At 42.2% G+C, this 18,123-nt stretch overlaps 1 protein-coding gene across 3 annotated transcripts in view; it reads right to left on the minus strand.

Annotated features, from left to right (window-relative positions):
* The window catches only part of CSMD2 (CUB and Sushi multiple domains 2), a 1,533,565-nt gene that overhangs the window by 596,436 nt on the left and 919,006 nt on the right, over positions 1-18,123 (minus strand). For all 3 annotated transcript variants that reach the window (XM_073615428.1, XM_073615429.1, XM_073615430.1), the window contains exon 6: positions 7,705-7,817. In XM_073615428.1, coding sequence (XP_073471529.1) covers positions 7,705-7,817 — 113 coding nt within the window. The remainder of the gene's footprint in view (positions 1-7,704; positions 7,818-18,123) is intronic.

The raw sequence follows: 18,123 nt of genomic DNA on the forward strand, positions 1-18,123 counted from the left end.
ATTGCTCTGGTTCCTGCACTTCACCGCTGTAAACTGAGACTCAATGAGAAAGCATAACGAACATGTAATGGAGTTTTCTCAAATTTGACAGCAAATGTTGAAATACACTTTAAGGAATATGTTATCCATTTCATATTTCTGATATGTGTCTGTTGTACCATGTACTTGCGTTAAAAAAAAAGTATACTGTTTTCTTTGAAATGATTCCTTTTTGTGAAATACCTGGTGATCCTGCCAGTCCCCCTGTTTCCCTATTTCAATCTGACCACGATAGGCAATAAACACATCCATGTCAGTGTGGTCAGTTCTCTGGCTGTGCTGGGAGCACAGTTTGCCTGTCCTAGAATGGTCAGACTGGGGCTGACATGACCTCCCTGCACAGCCATTCAAGGGGAAGAGCAGTGTACTGCTGTTTGTCCACCCCAACCTTTCTAAGCCACTTATTCAGCTGAGAACAAAGATAATGTTATCACTTATTAAAAAAAAAAAAGAAAATAAAGATATATATATATATATATATATATATATATATATATATATATATATATATATATATATATATATATATATATGTGTGTGAAAATGTTTTGCCTTTCATGTCTATTTTAATTTAAATAAGTTGTTTTACAAGGTAAGGGTTCACATACACTTTAAGGGGTAGGTTTTAAAGGAGGTGGAGGTTATGGGTTAATTTGAGTGTTAGATTACATGTTATGGCCTAAGTGAAGGTAGGGTTGTGTTAGGTTCAGGTTTAGTGTGTGGGTGAGTTTAGAGGTCAAGGCTATGAGGGCAGGTACTTTGGGTACTTTCACACCTAACACCATGAATTTGACAAATAACTGCCTAAGCTTCTGTACATTTCAAACATATGTTTTTTGCATTTTTATGTGCTTATGTTAATGTGTTGTGCAAACGCAAGAGTAATATTCAAAACAGAAATTTACCGTACTACAGAAACACTACACGTTCACTAAAATGCATTAAACATGTTGTTGTGTATCTGCCATTCATTTCAGTGGGTCTGTTTAAAGTGCTTATTTCTTAACAAAGCCCTCTGAGTTGCATAAATATCATTTAGTCACATAGTAATGTATGGGATTTCTGCTTGAAATGCATTTTCATGTAGTAAGAAAATATATGCCTTTTATTTCTAAAGCAGACAACTTCACAGTATTCACTAAGCTAAGTGAACATTCATTTTGCTAAGTAAACGGCCCTCACCCCTTCACTAAGTCAAATCCTTTGTGTCTGCCCAGATGTATAATAGTTTATCAAGCTCAATATCCTATATGCTATCCTGTATTTTTCTATATGCAGTCATTCAAAGGCACACAGCTTTGCCATCTGATATAGCAATCGTTACTAGAGTACAAACATAAAAACAAGAAAATATGGTCCATCAAGTAGGTAAACTGTAGACAGTTTCCACGAAAACTATCTTCACATAAAGGTTAGGTTATGTTCACACTAGCATACATGGTAAAACGCAGTTCACCATGAGCGCTTGCAATAGCTAAAAGGGAAAGGGTCCGGGGTGTGCACAATCAGAGCTGCGTAAAAGTGATTGGTTGACGCTAGAGCTTCCTGCATCACTTTTACTTGAAAGCCCTTTGCCAGCTATAAAATCGAATAGCAAGCTCATGGCTGCAGACGTTCCTTAGTATTCTAGGGCTTAATGTCTGTGTGGATGGGCTTTGGTTCTCTTCAGTTGTGTTTTACATTCACATTCAAGTCTACAGAATGCAAAATCTGCTAGAAGCAGGTAAAATGCAAATCAGAAGACAGTCAACTGTTGGCCAAATGCCAGGTGGCCCCGCCCTTACCTATATAAAAACTGTCAAATGGGTCTGGTATGAACTAGGGGGGGGGGCAAACCTTTTTTTCCTTTATCTTTTTTAAATAGCCAGGTGCTGGCAATTGCAACAGCGAGTCAATTTAAATGTGATTTGACTCGCTTTTTTTCTTTAGAAATGTTATTTTTGCTGCAGCATGTTCGATACATGCTACAGATGTGCCACATTATAGGTAGACCAAGGGGACCCCTCAGGCACTATATTTAAAGGAATTTTTCATTTGTATTGTTGCACTTTAGGCATCATTAAAATCACTGCTCCTTTAAAAACAATCGTTGTTAAAAAAATTTTTGCATTGATACATTGGGCAGTACTCGGACCCCCATACCCCTTTTATAGCCAATTACTTGCATATAAGCCTTCAAAATGGACATTTTTGATTTTTCCTGTTCGGCTCCCATAGACTTCAATGGGGTTTGCCATTCGGGTCAGAACTTTTCCCCTGTTCGGGAGTTCTGCTGCGAACCAAACAGGGAGTGTTCAGCCCATCACTTGTGGTGAATCAAAACTGTCACCTCGTGACTTCAGATATATTCAAAAATATATTCAAAAATACATATATTCAAAAATACAACCTAATGCAGATGTGTATTAAACAATTATTAAACCTATTTTTTAAATGCTATTAGTGTAAGTACCTGAAATTGTAGCAGCCTTTCTAATCCCTAGAGCATCAGAACTCAAACTCAAGTCAATCAAGCTCTGCTAAAATAAATGTTTGCTGACTGTTTGCTGACTGTGAACACCCAGACAGGAAGAGCATAGTGAGCACAGAGATGACCTCATTGTTCACTAAGAGGCTGAGGTATGGGTTCTTTCTGCTATAGGCTTAAAGAGGAAGTAAAGTCTTTCTCTTTAATTGTACCTACAGGTAAGCCTATAATAACGCTTACCTGTAGGTACTGTAAATATCTCCTAAACTTGCACAGTTTAGGAGATATATACTATATACGCTGCTGCCGACGTCATCAGCGCATGCACACTGAAGAAACGGCCTGCCCATCCCGTTTCTTCAGGACCCGTGCCGTGACCCCAGGGTACCTGCACGCATGCACGGGAGTGATGTCATCACGGCTCCAGTCAATCACAGAACCGGAGCCCGCCAACCCAGAAGTGACTCCGGGAAAGATGTCGGCCGTGGAAGCGAAGTGCGAGCGGCACTGCAGGGCATCGTTCTAAGGTGAGTATTTCATAATGAGCTAGTATGCGATGCATACTAGTTCATTATCCTTTTGTCTTGCAGGTTTGTTTGTTTTTTGAATTTTTTTTCGGAGGTTTACAACCTCTAGATCTGGCAGTGTTGCCTGGCAGGAGTGTCTTGATCATAATACTAGTGTGGAGAATAACAAACCTTTGGCTGGTATAAACCGTCAAATTTATGGATTTCAACAGTTTATTTAAATGGTTGCCTGGAGCTCAGCTTTAAAAAGGTGAAACATTTTATCAACATGAAATATCATTTCTGACTATTCTGCCTATTTAGACAATCTTTACTTATTTGTACCACATTTTGACTAAGGTTAAAATAACCCAGCCCTCGCCATTTTGAAGATAACTTTGCTAATTGATAAAGATCGTTCACCTTTTTTTTTTGCTTCCGTTAATGTCACCCCACTATAGGCATAACCTATTATTTTCAACAAAGGGAAGGTGCTTCACTCAAGGGACCATCATTTTTTATTTCCCATGTTTTTATTTTTACCTTTTTGCATTTTGACATTTCTTTTGACTAATTTTCATATTTTTTTTGGCTCCTCAATTCCACATCACTATCTTTTTTGAACATTTATCATTTTAACAGTAAAAGTAAATGAAACTGCAAGCACGTATTTTGCCCATCTGTACAAATTAGACCTTGTCCACACTATACAACAATGTGGTAATGCATGCTCTAAAAGGCTTTATTGCACATTGCCGTGTTCTGATTTACTTCAGACCATTCATTTTGATTAGACTCCAAGCACAAAAAAAAGACTGCATTGTAGTGCAGGTATGTTGTGCGTTTTTGTGCCTAAAAATCTAAATAGCATTGTACAAAAGCAACACACCGCAGTGTGCTTTAGTAAAGTCTGCATAAGAATTGTACTTGTACTTGTGCACATATGTGAACCCGGTGCCTTAAAGTGAATGTAAAGTCTCATTTTTTTTATCTCTAAAAATAACAAATATGTTATACCTACCTGCTCCATGCAGTTGGTTTTGCACAGGGCAGCCCAGATCCTCCTCTTCTCGGGTCCCTCTTTGGTGCTCCTGGTCCTCCCTCCTGTTGAGTGCCCCCACCGCAAGCAGCTTGCTATGGGGCACCCGAGCCGAGTCACAGCTCCATGTGTCCATTCAGACACGGAGCCCCAATTCAGCCCCGCCCCATCTCTCCCTTGATTGGCTAACTGACTTTGATTGACAGCAGCGGGAGCCAATGGCACCACTGCTGTGTCTCAGCCAATCAAAAGGAGAGTCTCGGATGGCTGAGCAACTTGTGGACATTGCTGGAGAGAGATGGGGCTCAGGCAAGTATTAGGAGTGATGGAGGGTGGCTGCTTCACACAGAAGGTTTTTTTTTTTTTAGAATGCATTATGATAAAAAAAACCTTCTGACTTTACATCCCCTTTAAGTAATAATTTTTCATTTTTTATCCTTTTTTTTTCATTTTTGATCCTGGCAGTAACAGGCTTTCTGTAATAGGGTGACAATATTTACTAACTGGACTGTATCTATGGAGAGTAAACATTGTCAAACTAGTGTTTTAGGACTACAGAACACCTCCACTTTCCTTTACTCCATAACATAGAGGAAGGTGCTTCATAGTTCATAGCAAAAACTGGGAACAATAACTGGTAAGAGACAGCAGAGGGCACAGAAGGATATCAGCTCACTAGATTTCTGGCAGGATCAACAGGTATTATTGTCAAACAGATAAAACATTTAATAGCATGTAATAGACAAAAATAGTCCAAATGAGAGAAGTTCATTGTCAGATGAACTTTAAAGTAGAACTACAGGCAAAACTTCTTTTCATTTTAGCTAGAGTAGGGGGATGGTTATCAGTGATGTCATTAGGGGGGTGCAGTGGGTGCGGACAGCACCCGGGTGACAACCACCAAAGAGGTCACACCAGGGGCGAACTGAGCCAGGCTGCTTTAAAGCCCCCTGAAAGGCCGCACCGCTTCCGCTGCAAACATGCAGGGCTGGTGGAAAATCCGTGGCTCCATCCACCTGCACCTCTTTTTCCCCTCCTCCAATTACCGTTCCGTCCTCTGCTTGGGAGCTGCAGCAGGTCTGGAAGGAGGGGATCCCCACAGTGCTCCGTCCACCTCCAGCATACCTGAGCAGCACGGCACTCACGGCTTCTCCTGCCCCTCTCTCCCTGCCCGGGTGCTCATCTGTGAAGGGGATGTGGGGGGGGATTAAACAAGCCGACAGCCACATTGAAAGAGAAGCTGCTGACTGAGCCAATGAGCCTCCAGGGACCATTCAAGTGAGTGAGCACTGACCAGACCCTGCCCCCTTCTATCTCTCCCTGCCCCCTCTCTCTCTCTCCTTGCCCCCTCTTTCTCTCCCTGCCCCCTCTCTCTCCCTTCCCCCTATATCTGCCCTCTCTCTCCCTGCCCCCTCTCATCTCTCTCTCTCCCCCTGCCCCCTTTCTCCCTGCCCTCTCTTTCTCCATGTCCTCTCTCTCTCTGCCTGCTCTTTCTCTACCCCTCTCTCTCTCCCCTCCCCCCCCTCTCTCTCTCTCTCCTCTCTCTCCCCTTCCCCCCTCTCTCTCTCTCCCTCTCTCTCTCTCTGTGCCCCCTCCCCCTGCCCCCTCTCTCTCTTCTTGCCCCCACTCACTCTACCTGCCCCATTAATTCTCTACCTGCACCCTCTCTCTCTCTCTCTCCCTTCCCCCTCTCTATCCCTGTCTCCGTTCTCTTTATATTCCTGGGTCAGATATCATGAATGGGGTTAACAAACAATTTAAGGCACATGTCACACTAGCAATCCTGTCAATGGCAGCAACCTGTCATCAACAAGATGTCTGAGAGAAGAAAGAAGCTACTTACCGGTTTCTACACCATTGTCCCTTACTGGTCAGACCAGCAGGGTGTCATTGCTGTTGCTTGGCTGGCAAGCAAGATTCTGTAGCATTACAGGCAGCAAGGTAAAATGAGGCGAGTGTTCTATTTAGCGTTCCTTTTGCAATTTGTCTCTAACAATAGGAAGACTAGTCTAACACAGACCTTAAAGTGATTGTAAAGGCTCATTTTTTATTTTTTTAACATAACAAACATATCATACTTACTTCCACTGTGCAGCTCGTTTTGCACAGATTGGCCCCAATCATCCATTTCTGGAGTCCCTCGGCGGCTCTCGCGGCGCCTCCCCACATCAGATAACTCTCTAGGAAAAGCGCTCTCCCGGGGGGGTTACCTTGCGGGCGCGCTCCCGAGTCCAGCATTTGCGTACATAGACACGAATGCCAGACTCGGCCCCGCCCCATGGCACTCCGCGTCATTAGATTTGATTAACAGCAGCGGGAGCCAATGGCTGCGCTGCTATCAATCTATCCAACCAAGAGCCGGGACAGCGCATCCTCCCCGAGGGAAATACGGGGCTCAGGTAAGTAAAACTGAGGGGGGGGGATTGGGGCTAGGGGGCCGGTCACTGCCTAGTGTTTTTTTACCTTAATGCTGAATCCCAGATATAGCTGTTTTTGCATAGTAACATGACCCATCTTGGATGTTTCATACCTGTGGGTTCTCTGTGGAAGTTTAAAATCACTGTAGTGGGCACCATTACTATAGTGATCTCTGTTAGCTGAGCCTACTACAGTGGTTTTCATGGGAATTGGCCAGGCATAACGCATGCATACTTATATTAGTCCAAGCTGGTTTGGGCACCAGAACTGTAGTGGGCGTATTTGGGAATTCCTCTCCTGCGTCGTTCACAAGCATGCATTCTCAGATCACCAGATAACTGACAAAAGCCAGTATAATGGATAAGTGAAATGTTGAAAGTTAGAACTAATGAGCAAGTAAGTTGTATTCCATGCTTTCATTTTACAGAGATTGTAAAGGCAAAAGGTTTTTTATCTTAATGCATTCCATGCATTAAGATAAAAAAACCTTCTGTGTGCAGCAGCCTACCCAGCACCCCCTAATACTTACCCTGAGACACATCTCTCTCCAGCGATGTCCACGAGTCCCAGCCACCCGGGACTCTCCTCCTGATTGGCTGGGGCACAGTCGCTGCGCCATTGGTGCCCGCAGCTGTCAATCAAAGTAGTTGGCCAATCAGGGGAGAGAGGGCGCGGGGCCGAAACGGCAGCTGCGTGTCTGAATGGACACACAGGGCTGCAGCTCAGCTCGAGTGCCCCCATAGCAAGCTGCTGGTCTATGGGGCACTCGTCAGGAGGGAGGGGCCAGGAGCAGTGAAGAGGGACTCAAGAAGAGGAGGATCCAGGCTGCCCTGTGCAAAACCAACTGCACAGAGCAGGTAAGTATAACATGTTTGTTATTTAAAAAAAAAAAATAAAGCGAGAGTTTACAATCACTTTAAGGCTAATTTTCCATTTAAACTGGAGAGAACTTTTAAAGAGCCAGTGTAGATCACTTATAAATACTTAGTTGCACAGAATAAGTAAGATACTTTCTACAAATAGAAAATACCATAAAAAAAATACTAACAGAAAATAACATTTAATAGATAGTGAAAAGAATGTACAATGATTTCTACTAAATTCTTAAAAAAGATATGCATTCTTTCTTACCATGATTCATGGATTAGTCTAAAATAGAAACTTGTCTAGAAGAAAATGAGCTACTATCTCACCCCCTCTGTAATATGGTAACTGTCTAGACTGATTGCACTAACCTTGATACTGTGCGCTGAAGCCTTTCTGCCTGTGATTGCCATCTGATGTAAAGTGAATTCGCAACCAGTTTTTACTGCTGATGACTGGTGGTGGTAAATTCGTTCCAGTAAACCTGCAAAAGACAAACATGATGGAATATTAGTACTTCTATTATATGTTTAAACAAATATTAGAACTGGAGACTCATTCACGATATACTTAATAATATAAGGTAGTATATGTAATCTATCTATCTATCTATCTATCTATCTATCTATCTATCTATCTATCTATCTAGAGGACAGTATAGTATTTCCTGTGTACTCATTCCTTCACAGAACCTTGGATGTTCACTAAGCAATAATGTAACTGGCCATCACTTTGGTTGCTTTTAGTAACAGATTGGTCAAGGTGGAGAGACAGGGCAGTGACATCACAATCTCCACCTCATCCAATCAGAGAACGCTTTGCATTCATTGAGAAAACAATTTGTTTCTGTGAATGGTACCCATGCCAAGTGAGCGTCCCTCTGTGGTTACTTTGCTGCAGGGCACTGGACCTGGAAGACAACAGAAATCACTGTAGCAATGATGCCTACCACAGGCATCATTCTTGGCTTCCACATTAATCCCACAGGTAGGGCATATGCATACTTACATTAGTCCAAGCTGGACTAATGTAATTATACAACAAAAATCTATACCTAAAATAAATTTATATATAAATGACCTTTTAGGGCAGGGGTGTCAAACTCAATTTTCATTGTGGGTCGCATCAGCATTATGGTTACAATAAAGTGCCATTCATACCTGTAAGACAACTTTCACACCAAGCCGCCCATAGCACTATATTTAGCGGCGTTTTACCCTCAGATTTGCATCGCATTTTGGCCGCTAGCGGGGCGCTTTTACCCCCTGCTAGCGGCTGAGAATGGGTTAAAACCGCCCGCAATGCACCGCAATAGCGGCGTTTTGCCGGCGGTACCACAGCGCTGCCCTATTGATTTCAATAGGGAGCAGCGGTGGAGGGGCGGTAAACACACCGCTCCTTCACCGCTCCAAAGAAGCTGCTGGCAGCACTTTTCCTGACGTCCTGCCAGTGCACCGCTCCAGTATGAAAGCCCTCGGACTTTCACACTGGAGACAATGGAGCAGCTGTTTGAGGACGGATTGCAGGCACTATTTTTAACGCTATAGCGTCTGCAAAACACCCTTGGTGTGAAAGGGGTCTAAGACTATATACATTTTTCTAGGACTTAGGTGCAGGATCTCAAACATGCCCCCTCCACCAAACAGCACTGAACGATGGGTGTGGCCAAATCGCACTAATAGTGGTAGGATCTTAAAGGGGCAATAAATGCCAGAAGTGAGGTATGTGCAAAGTTCAGGAGTGCACCATGCACAGAGTGCAGAGTTCAGGGGTGCTTGATGTGCCAAATGCAGGGTTCAGGGGTTCTCAGGAGTCCTCTATACTGTACACAGAATACAGAGTTCAGGGTTGTGCTATGTACAGAGTGCAGAGTTCAGGGGTTCTTTTTGTACAGAGTGCAGAGTTGAGGAGAGCTCTACATACATAGTGCAGGATTCAAGGGAGTGCTATGCACAGTTTGCAGGGTTTCATCTCTCTTTCACAGGCTGACCACATCTCACTTCAACCCTTCCTCGGCTCTTACCTCTGCATCACTCTCACCCAGTGGCAGCTGGTGCTCAAAATTTTTTGGGGGGCGCAAACGAACTGAAAAACACTGAACCCCCTCCCCCATCAATTGCAGCCTCACTGTGCCCATCAACTGCAGCCATTGTGCCTATCAAACCCAGCTACGTGTGCCCATTATATGCAGCCACTTGTGCCCATCATATGCAGCCATTGTGCCCATCAAACGCAGCCACTTGTGCCCATCAAACACAGCCATTGTGCCCATCAAACGCAGCCATTGTGCCCACCAAATGCAGCCACTTGTGTCCATCAAATGCAGCCACTCGTGCCCATCAAATGCAGCTGCTTGTGCCCAAAAAATGCAGACACCTGTGCCCATCAAATGCAGCCACTTGTGCCCATCAAATGCAGCCACTTTCCCATCAAATGCAGCCATTGTGCCCATCAAACGCGGCCACTTGTGCCCATCATATACAGCCACTTGCCCATCAAACGTAGCCATTGTGCCCATCAAACGCAGCCACTTGTGCCCATAAAATGCAGCCACCTGTGCCCATCATATGCAGCCACCTGTGCCCATCATATGCAGCCACTTGCCCATAAAATGCAACCACTGTAACCAACAAACACAGCCATTGTGCCTATCATTTGCAGCCACTTGCCCATCAAATGCAGCCATTGTGCTCATCAAATGCAGCCACCTGTGCCCACAACCCCCCCAAGCGTGGATCGCAGCTCCGGCACCCCCCCACCCACACATCATGGCTCCGTCACCCCACCACCCCCTGCCCACAGATCGCAGCTCTGGCACCCCCCTGAAAGGGGACAGGCGCATGGATGGGGGGGCAGCGCCCGTGCTCCCACAGTGCACTGACCGCCACTGCTCTCACCCATTCCCCACCTCTGCACACATCTCCCCCCACAGCCCTTATCTCCCCCCCAAAAAAGCTTCCTCACATCTCACCTACCCAGCCCGGCTCTAGTACCTCTCAGCAGTGTAGGCAGCTCCGTCTCTCTCTCACTTGCATGGAGATCATTGGTCAGCATCTGTGCATTCAGCTTACCATATGATGCCACATCCCACACTGCACCTGTATCTCTCTTGTCCCCACCGAGTGTGCAGGGATCTGTGAGAGCCACAGAGAGGAAAGTTGTCCTTGTAAACACAGAAGGCTTCTCTTTTTATAAGTGACAGCGGTGAGAGCCGGAGGTGGTGGAGCGGAGTGTCACCACCTCCTGGCTGAAAAAAAGCCCTGGGTGCGAGGGCCGAATTAAATGGCTTGGTGGGCAGAATTCAGTATGTTTCCCCATTATGTTTAACTCATGTGTTATATGAGATTATTATATCTCCCAACTTTCTGAAGTGATGAGGAGTGACAGCTTTTAGCATACACTAAGTATGCAAAGGACACATCCCTGCCATGGCCCCAATTACATGAAATACAAAGTTCTAATGTGCAAAAAATGATTGCTTAACCACTTCACCCCCAGAAGATTTTACCCCCTTCCTGACCAGAGCACTTCTTACAATTTGGCACTGCGTCGTTTAACTGACAATTGCGCGGCCATGCAATGTTGTACCCAAGCAAAATTTGCGTCCTTTTTTTCTCACAAATAGAACGTTCTTTTGGTGGTATTTGATCACCTCTGCGGTTTTTATTTTTTGCGCTATAAACAAAAAAAAGTATCAATTTTGAAAAAAAAAACAATATTTTTTACTTATTGCTATAATAAATATCCCTAAAAATGTTTTTAAAAAACAAATTTCTTCATCAATTTAGGCCAATATATATTCTTCTATTCATTTTTGGTAAAAACATTGCGATATGCGTATATTGATTGGTTTGCGCAAAAGTTATAGCATCTACAAACTATGGGAAAGATGTATGGCATTTTATGGCATTTTTAGTATTTTTTTTTTATGGTGATGATCTGATTTTTAGCGTTACTGCGACATTGCGACGGACAGATCGGACACTTTTGACACATTTTTGGGACCATTGACATTTATACAGCAATCAGTGCTATAAATATGCACTGATTACTGTGTAAATGTCACTGGTAGGGAAGGGGTTAAAACTAGGGGGCAATCTAGGGGTTAAATATGTGTTCCCTCAGTGTGTTCTAACTATTGGGGTTAGGACTGACTGGGGAAAATTGCTCATCTACTATGATTTTTCATGCACAAAACTCTCTAGGGTTTACAGAGAATGGTCCAAAAAAGAGAAAATATCCAGCGAGCGGCAGTTGTGTGGACGTAAATGCCATGTTTATGTCAGAGGTCGACAGAGATCGGGCAGACTGGTCCGAGATGATAGAAAGGTAACAGTAACTCAAAAAGCCCCTTGTTACAACCAAGGTATGAAGAATACCATCTCTGAATGCACAACACATCGAACCTTAAAGCAGATGGGATACAGCAGCAGAAGATCACACCGGGTGCCACTCCTATCAGCTAAGAAAAGGAAATTGAGGCTACAATTCGCACAGGCTCACCAAAATTGGACAATAGAACACTAGAAAAATGTTTCCTGGTCCGATGAGTCTCGATTTCAGCTACAACATTCAGATGGGTAGGTTCAAAATTTGCCCTAAACAACATGAAAGCATGGATCCATCCTGCCTTATATCAACGGTTCAGGCTGATGGTGTGGGGGAGATTTTCCTGGCACGCTTTGGGCCCCTTAGTACCGATAGAGCATTGTTTAATCGCCATGGCCTACCTTAGCATTGTTCCTGACCATGTCCATCCCTTTATGACTATAGTGTGCCTATCTTCTGAGGGCTACTACCAGCAGGATAATGCACCCTGTCACAAAGCTCAAATCATCTCACCACTGGTTTCTTGAACATAACACTGAGTTCACTGTACTCCAGTGGCCCCCATAGTCACCAGATCTCAATCCAATAGAGCACCTTTGGGATGTGGTGGATGTGGGAGATTCGCATCATGAATGTGCAGCCGACAAATCTGCAGCAACTGTGTGATTCTTTAATGTCAATATGGACCAAAATCTCTGAGGAATGTTTCCAACAATCAATGCCACAAAGAATACAGGCAGTATCAAAGGCAAAAGGGGGTCCAACCTGGTACCAGCAAGGTGTATCTAATAAAGTCACTTTGGTGATGGCTCTGGATCTTTCTTAGCAGAATCTCAAGAGCTTTTTGGTGTTCAAAGTCTTGTTTTCACCACATGGACTTTTAACAGTCTTCAGGTGGACTCTTATTTTATTGATATGGTGTGTGACTCAATTTGCTATATGTCCCGGTTCTATACTGTAGTTAAGAACGATGGATTATGGGTGTTTACTGTGAAAATCATATTTGTTTTCAGCATAAACTATCTCATGCCAAAGCGTACTGTGTTGCATTTCAAGTTAGGACTAATGTACCATTGTATGGGTGTTTCTGCAGCTTCATTAAATTAAATTTCTTAAACATTGCTGGGCTTCCAAACATAAAACTGCTTAGTGAGCTACTGAATAGGGATTAATTCTCCTTATTATATCAAAGAAAGCTCCTTTCCAAAACAAACTGCATGCATATTTTGTAAGAAAGGAAAAAAAGATGTGACCGGGTCAGAAAACTGAAAGGTCATGATTTAAATTGTAAGCATAGAAATCCAGTCAGATGTAGGGAAACAAAAGACATGTTGTTATGACACTTTATGTGCCTTGATCTTGACAAAAACAGCAGCTTATATTTCCCTTGGTAAAATTTTAAGTTGAAAACAAGTTCTTTAACAAAGTGCAGAAGAGGACCTTGTAAAAACTCCAAGGAACCCCTTTTATCTTGAGACACAGTTTCACTTAAAGGGAAACTATATAGGATTTGGGTCACGTACATTTTATTTATATTTTTTATGGTTATACGCTTTTAAAAGTGTTATACCTTTTTTTACTATATTTACAGTACATAATACAATAGTTTACAGACAAGGATTTAATACATGACAAAGGACTTCCAAAGTCCCCATACACATGGTCAGAAATTCTGCCAGCAAAAGTCGGATGTGAGCTTTTGGTCAGAAATTCCGACCGTGTGTATGTTCCATTGGACTTTTGATGGCAGAATTCCAGCCAGCAAAACATTGGGAGCAGGTTCTCTATTTTTTGGTCGGAAAAAGTTCCTATCCAAAAATGCGTTCGTCTGTATGCAATTCGGACGCACAAAAAAATCACGCATGCTCAGAAACAATTCGACGCATGCTCGGAAGCATTGAACTTCATTTTCTTGGCTTGTCGTAGTGTTGTACATCACCGCGTTTTTGATGGTTGAAAGTTCTGAGAACTTTTGTGTGACCGTGTGTATGCAAGGCAAGCTTGAGATGAATTCCGTCAGAAAAACCATCCAAGCTTTTTCTGATGGAATTTCTGATCGTCTGTATGGGGCATTAGAAGTTAGCTAAACACATAGTCTACAAACTTATGCCCTGTACACACGACCGGTTTTGCCGTCAGAATAAACTCTGAAGGTTTTTCCGACGGAATTCCGATGGAATTCTGCTCAAGCTGTCTTGCATTCACACGGTCACACCAAATTCCGACCGTCCAGAACGTGGTGACATACAACACGTACAACGGGACAACACATACAATGTCTCGTACTTGCTTCAGAGCATGCCTCATTTTTGGTACGTCAGAACAGCATACAGATGAGCGGTTTTCCCGATAGGAATTTGTTCCGTCGGAAGAATGTAGAATATGTTCTTTATCTAAGTCCATCTGAATTTTCGACGTAAAAAGTCTGATGGGGCATACACATGGTCGGAATGCCCCATCGGACTTTTTCTGTCAGAAATTCCAACCGCGTGTACGGGGCATAAAGCTTGCTTTGCAACCCCTTTCTCATTTTTTAACCTAGTACCACACATTTGATAATGTCACTATTGTGATGACACGTTGGATATACATTGGACACACTGGAGTCCTCACATGACACATTGAAGTTCTGCATATACAAGATTTCTTTGAGCACAGCTGACAGCTGAAATAGCTTTAATATGAAAATATTTTATATTAACCTGACTAAAAAATGAAAATATTTTTAGAGGGTATTTCTCATGGTTAGGACTAAAAAAAAGAAAAAAAAAACTAAAGAATATATGATGATGCCATTGATGTTCTTTTTAAAATTCTTGTTGCATGGCAGTGTCTGAATAAATACTTTTAAGTAATGGACCTGGAATAAGCATGCTATAAATGTGTGCCAGAATCCTAATCTTTATACCCGTTCTCAGCAGCAAAGACAGCATTGAAGCCAAAGCATCAGCATGACAGTAAAGGAATTAATATGCTAAAAAATCAAGTTCAGCAATGGCAGCCTCCATAACCTTTTATGACAGAGTCCCTTTAAGTATTCTTGCCTGCAATAAACTCATTGACAACAGTCAGCCATTATAAGGTGGTAGACTGCCACTTAGAAAAGTCAAAGTAGTAGTTTATTAGATAGTAATATACACTACTGAACATCCTTTAAGGCTATTATGTCACTAATCATTCAAATTAGTATGCAGTAATAGAGGTTAAACAATGTTCTCTGTAGTCAGAAATTTCATTAACAAGCCACTTTGTGTTCAGAAAATACTAATCCTGCTCGTTGGTATGTAGAAAGTCTGGATCTATGCTGATAAAGTATGTTTAAAGTGTAATTGTTGTGGAAAGCTGAAAGAATAATCAGTTTTAAACACTGGAAACAGAATGAAACACTTGTCTGGGTACTCTTAGAGAGAACAGACATGTACTATATGCATATGTACACAAGTCATTTTCTATTCATCTGCATAAAAACACAATAAAAATAGATGGAAATTACTTAAGGAATTACTTGTAAAGTGTGTACCAGTCATAAAATTATGGTTCTTTTTAAAGTAAAATGATTCCGTAAATAACAGGGACGTATACCTAAGCTGGCAATTTACAATTCTGGTGGATGAATGGATCTCTTCAGGTGAAAACTACTTAAGTGCTATGTTCTTCTATATCTGCAGAAAATCACTTCTATACATGGCTCTCATCCACCCACCTGGACTCTGCTTTTATTTCAAAGCAACAGTTAAAGCTGGTAGAACACAAAAGCCTATGTTTTGAGGATTAATTTAGAGACTACACCTGGCATCTCCCAAGAACAGGTACAAACCTTGTAAATAAGCTTGAGATGTTCTAAACTAGAATTACTCAGGATACTACACATTCAGACACTGCATAGGATAAAGGAAACCTGTGTTGAGATAAATAATAAACTTTCCACCCGCTGACCTATACTTTTAAAAATGATAGATTTCTTGCTGCCATGCTAATCCAAAAACTTCACTAATGCCGCGTACTCGCGATCAGAATTTCGGCCCACAAAAGACCGATGAGAGATTTTTGTCATAAAATGCGACCGTGTGTATGCTCCATCGGACTTTTGCTGGCCGAATTCCAGCCAGCAAAAGATTGAGGGCATGTTCTTAATTTTTCGGTCGGAAAAAGTTCCTATCCGAAAATACGATCGTCTTTGGCAATTCCGACGCGCAAAATTCCTACGCATGCTCGGAAACAATTTGAAGCATGCTTGGAAGCAATGAACTTCATTTTCTCAGCTCGTCGTAGTGTTGTACGTCACCGCGTTTTTGACGGTTGGAAGTTCACTGAACTTTTGCGTGACCGTGTGTATGCAAGGCAAACTTGAGCGGAATCCCATCGGAAAAGCCGTTATATCTTTTTCCGATGAGAAGTCCGATCGTGTGCGGCATAACTCAAAACAAGTATGTGGATCAGGAGTTTTGTCATTAGTTGCTCCTTGCTTCTCATTGGTCAGTGACTGAAATGACAATACATAGAAAAAAAAATGCAGCCATGCCACCGCTACTTGCTTTTCAGTAAACAATTTGGCCAGACGCCAGCATTTTGTCAGGAATGGATGTAGTGCTTTATCTTTGGCACACCCATGGGTGGTTCAGCAACAAATATAACCTGGGAGTGTTACCATGGATTTTGTTTGTTTGTCAGTGACAGCAAGGTTACTGGTTACTAGCATTTTCAGAAGGAGGTTGGTTACTAGTAAAAGTAATATATGTAGTTGGGAATTATACAGAGTTTTATTGTATGCTAAAAATGAAGAAATGGATAAGAGACAATTAATTACTGTCAGAAAAAGCTTAATGTTAAAGCCCATCTACTGAATAAAACATATAGGGGGTTATTTACGAAAGACAAATCCACTTTGCACTGCAAGTGCAAACTATAAGTGCAAAGTGCATTTAAAATTGCACTGCAAGTGCACCTGGAAGTGCAGTTGCTGTAAATCTGAGGGGTAGATCTGAAATGAGGGGAAGCTCTGCTGATTTTATCATCCAATCATGTGCAAGCTAAAATGCTGTTTTTTATTTTCCTTGCATGGCCCCCTCAGATCTACAGTGATTGCACTTCCAAGTGCACTTTCAGTGCAATTTCAAGTGCACTTTGCACTTGTAGGGCAAAGGGGATTTGCCTTTCATAAATAACCCCCATAGTCTCAATTACAAATGTCCTTCATAAAAGGTTGAAAAACCTGACACACAACCACCTGTATCAAATGACATGACATAACACTAAACAGTCGGTGAAATCGAGAGTATCAGTAATAGTCCTTTCTGTGAAGTCCTTTCTGTGAAATCCTTGCCGCCTGTAACAATGTTTTTTGCAGAAGATAAAATCTTCTGAATTTGTCATAGTTCTGACCCTACTTTACAGAGAACACAGAGTAAAGCCTAGTGCACACCATTAGTTTTTTTTTTGTTCAACCCAGCAGGTTTAATGAAACAAAACTGACAGCTTCGGTCAGAGCCGCTGTACTAACAATCATGAGTACAGCGATCTCCCCCACTGAGCTATTGTGTTCTGACAGGGGGACAGCCCCCCACCAGAATACTCCAGTCAGCACTCTCTGTCATTGGCTAAGAGCACTGATCAGGAGCCATTTATTGAAAGTTACACTTACATCATAAAACATTCAAAACCACCTTGTTAAAATTCCAAACATTCAGGTGACACAGTGTTGCGATCTCCTCATAGCTTCCTTCATACACATGAAGTCACCATCTCAACATTGCTGTGTAGCCGCGCCCCCATGCGTTTTGTCACTTCTGACTTCGTCACAGGGAGTCGGAAGTGACTAAACACGTCAGGGCATGGCTACAAGGCACTGCTGAGACGGTGACTCCACATGTACGAAGGAACCTATGAGGAGATCGCAACACTGTGTCACCTGAATGTTTGGAATTTTAACAAGGTGATTTTGAATCTTTTATGATGTAAGTGCATTACTTTTAATAAACAGTTTACCTTGTACCTAGTGTTTTTACACTATTGGAGGCTCTGTCTCAATTTCTATTCCCGCATGTGGAGAGTGTCTTTATTGATCTGGATGGGGATCAGCATGTATAAGCGACTCTTCAATAACAGCTAATAAGGAGATATTTGCCAGACACGAGAGTGAATGGCAACAGCATATGGTGAGCTTTATTCTTAAGAGAGTGGAACTGACACACATCACTTTGGTGAAGGATTTCTGGTGGATCAACAAGATTTTGTTTCACTATCTTCTCATCACTTTAAGTTGGACTGTATTACCATATTGATTTGCATTTGTTGGAGCATATATATTTTTTGGATATGCCATATGGACACTTTTCATTATGTATGGGTGTTTTACATTGATCATTTCACAATGCTAACATTTAGGAGATTTGTAGATTAATTAGTGCGCTACAGTGGAATTATTTGTCTCTTTTTTACATTGACATTTGTTTTACCTCATT

This window comes from Aquarana catesbeiana, linkage group LG02 (assembly GCF_042186555.1).
Source record: "Aquarana catesbeiana isolate 2022-GZ linkage group LG02, ASM4218655v1, whole genome shotgun sequence".
NCBI lineage: Eukaryota > Metazoa > Chordata > Amphibia > Anura > Ranidae > Aquarana > Aquarana catesbeiana.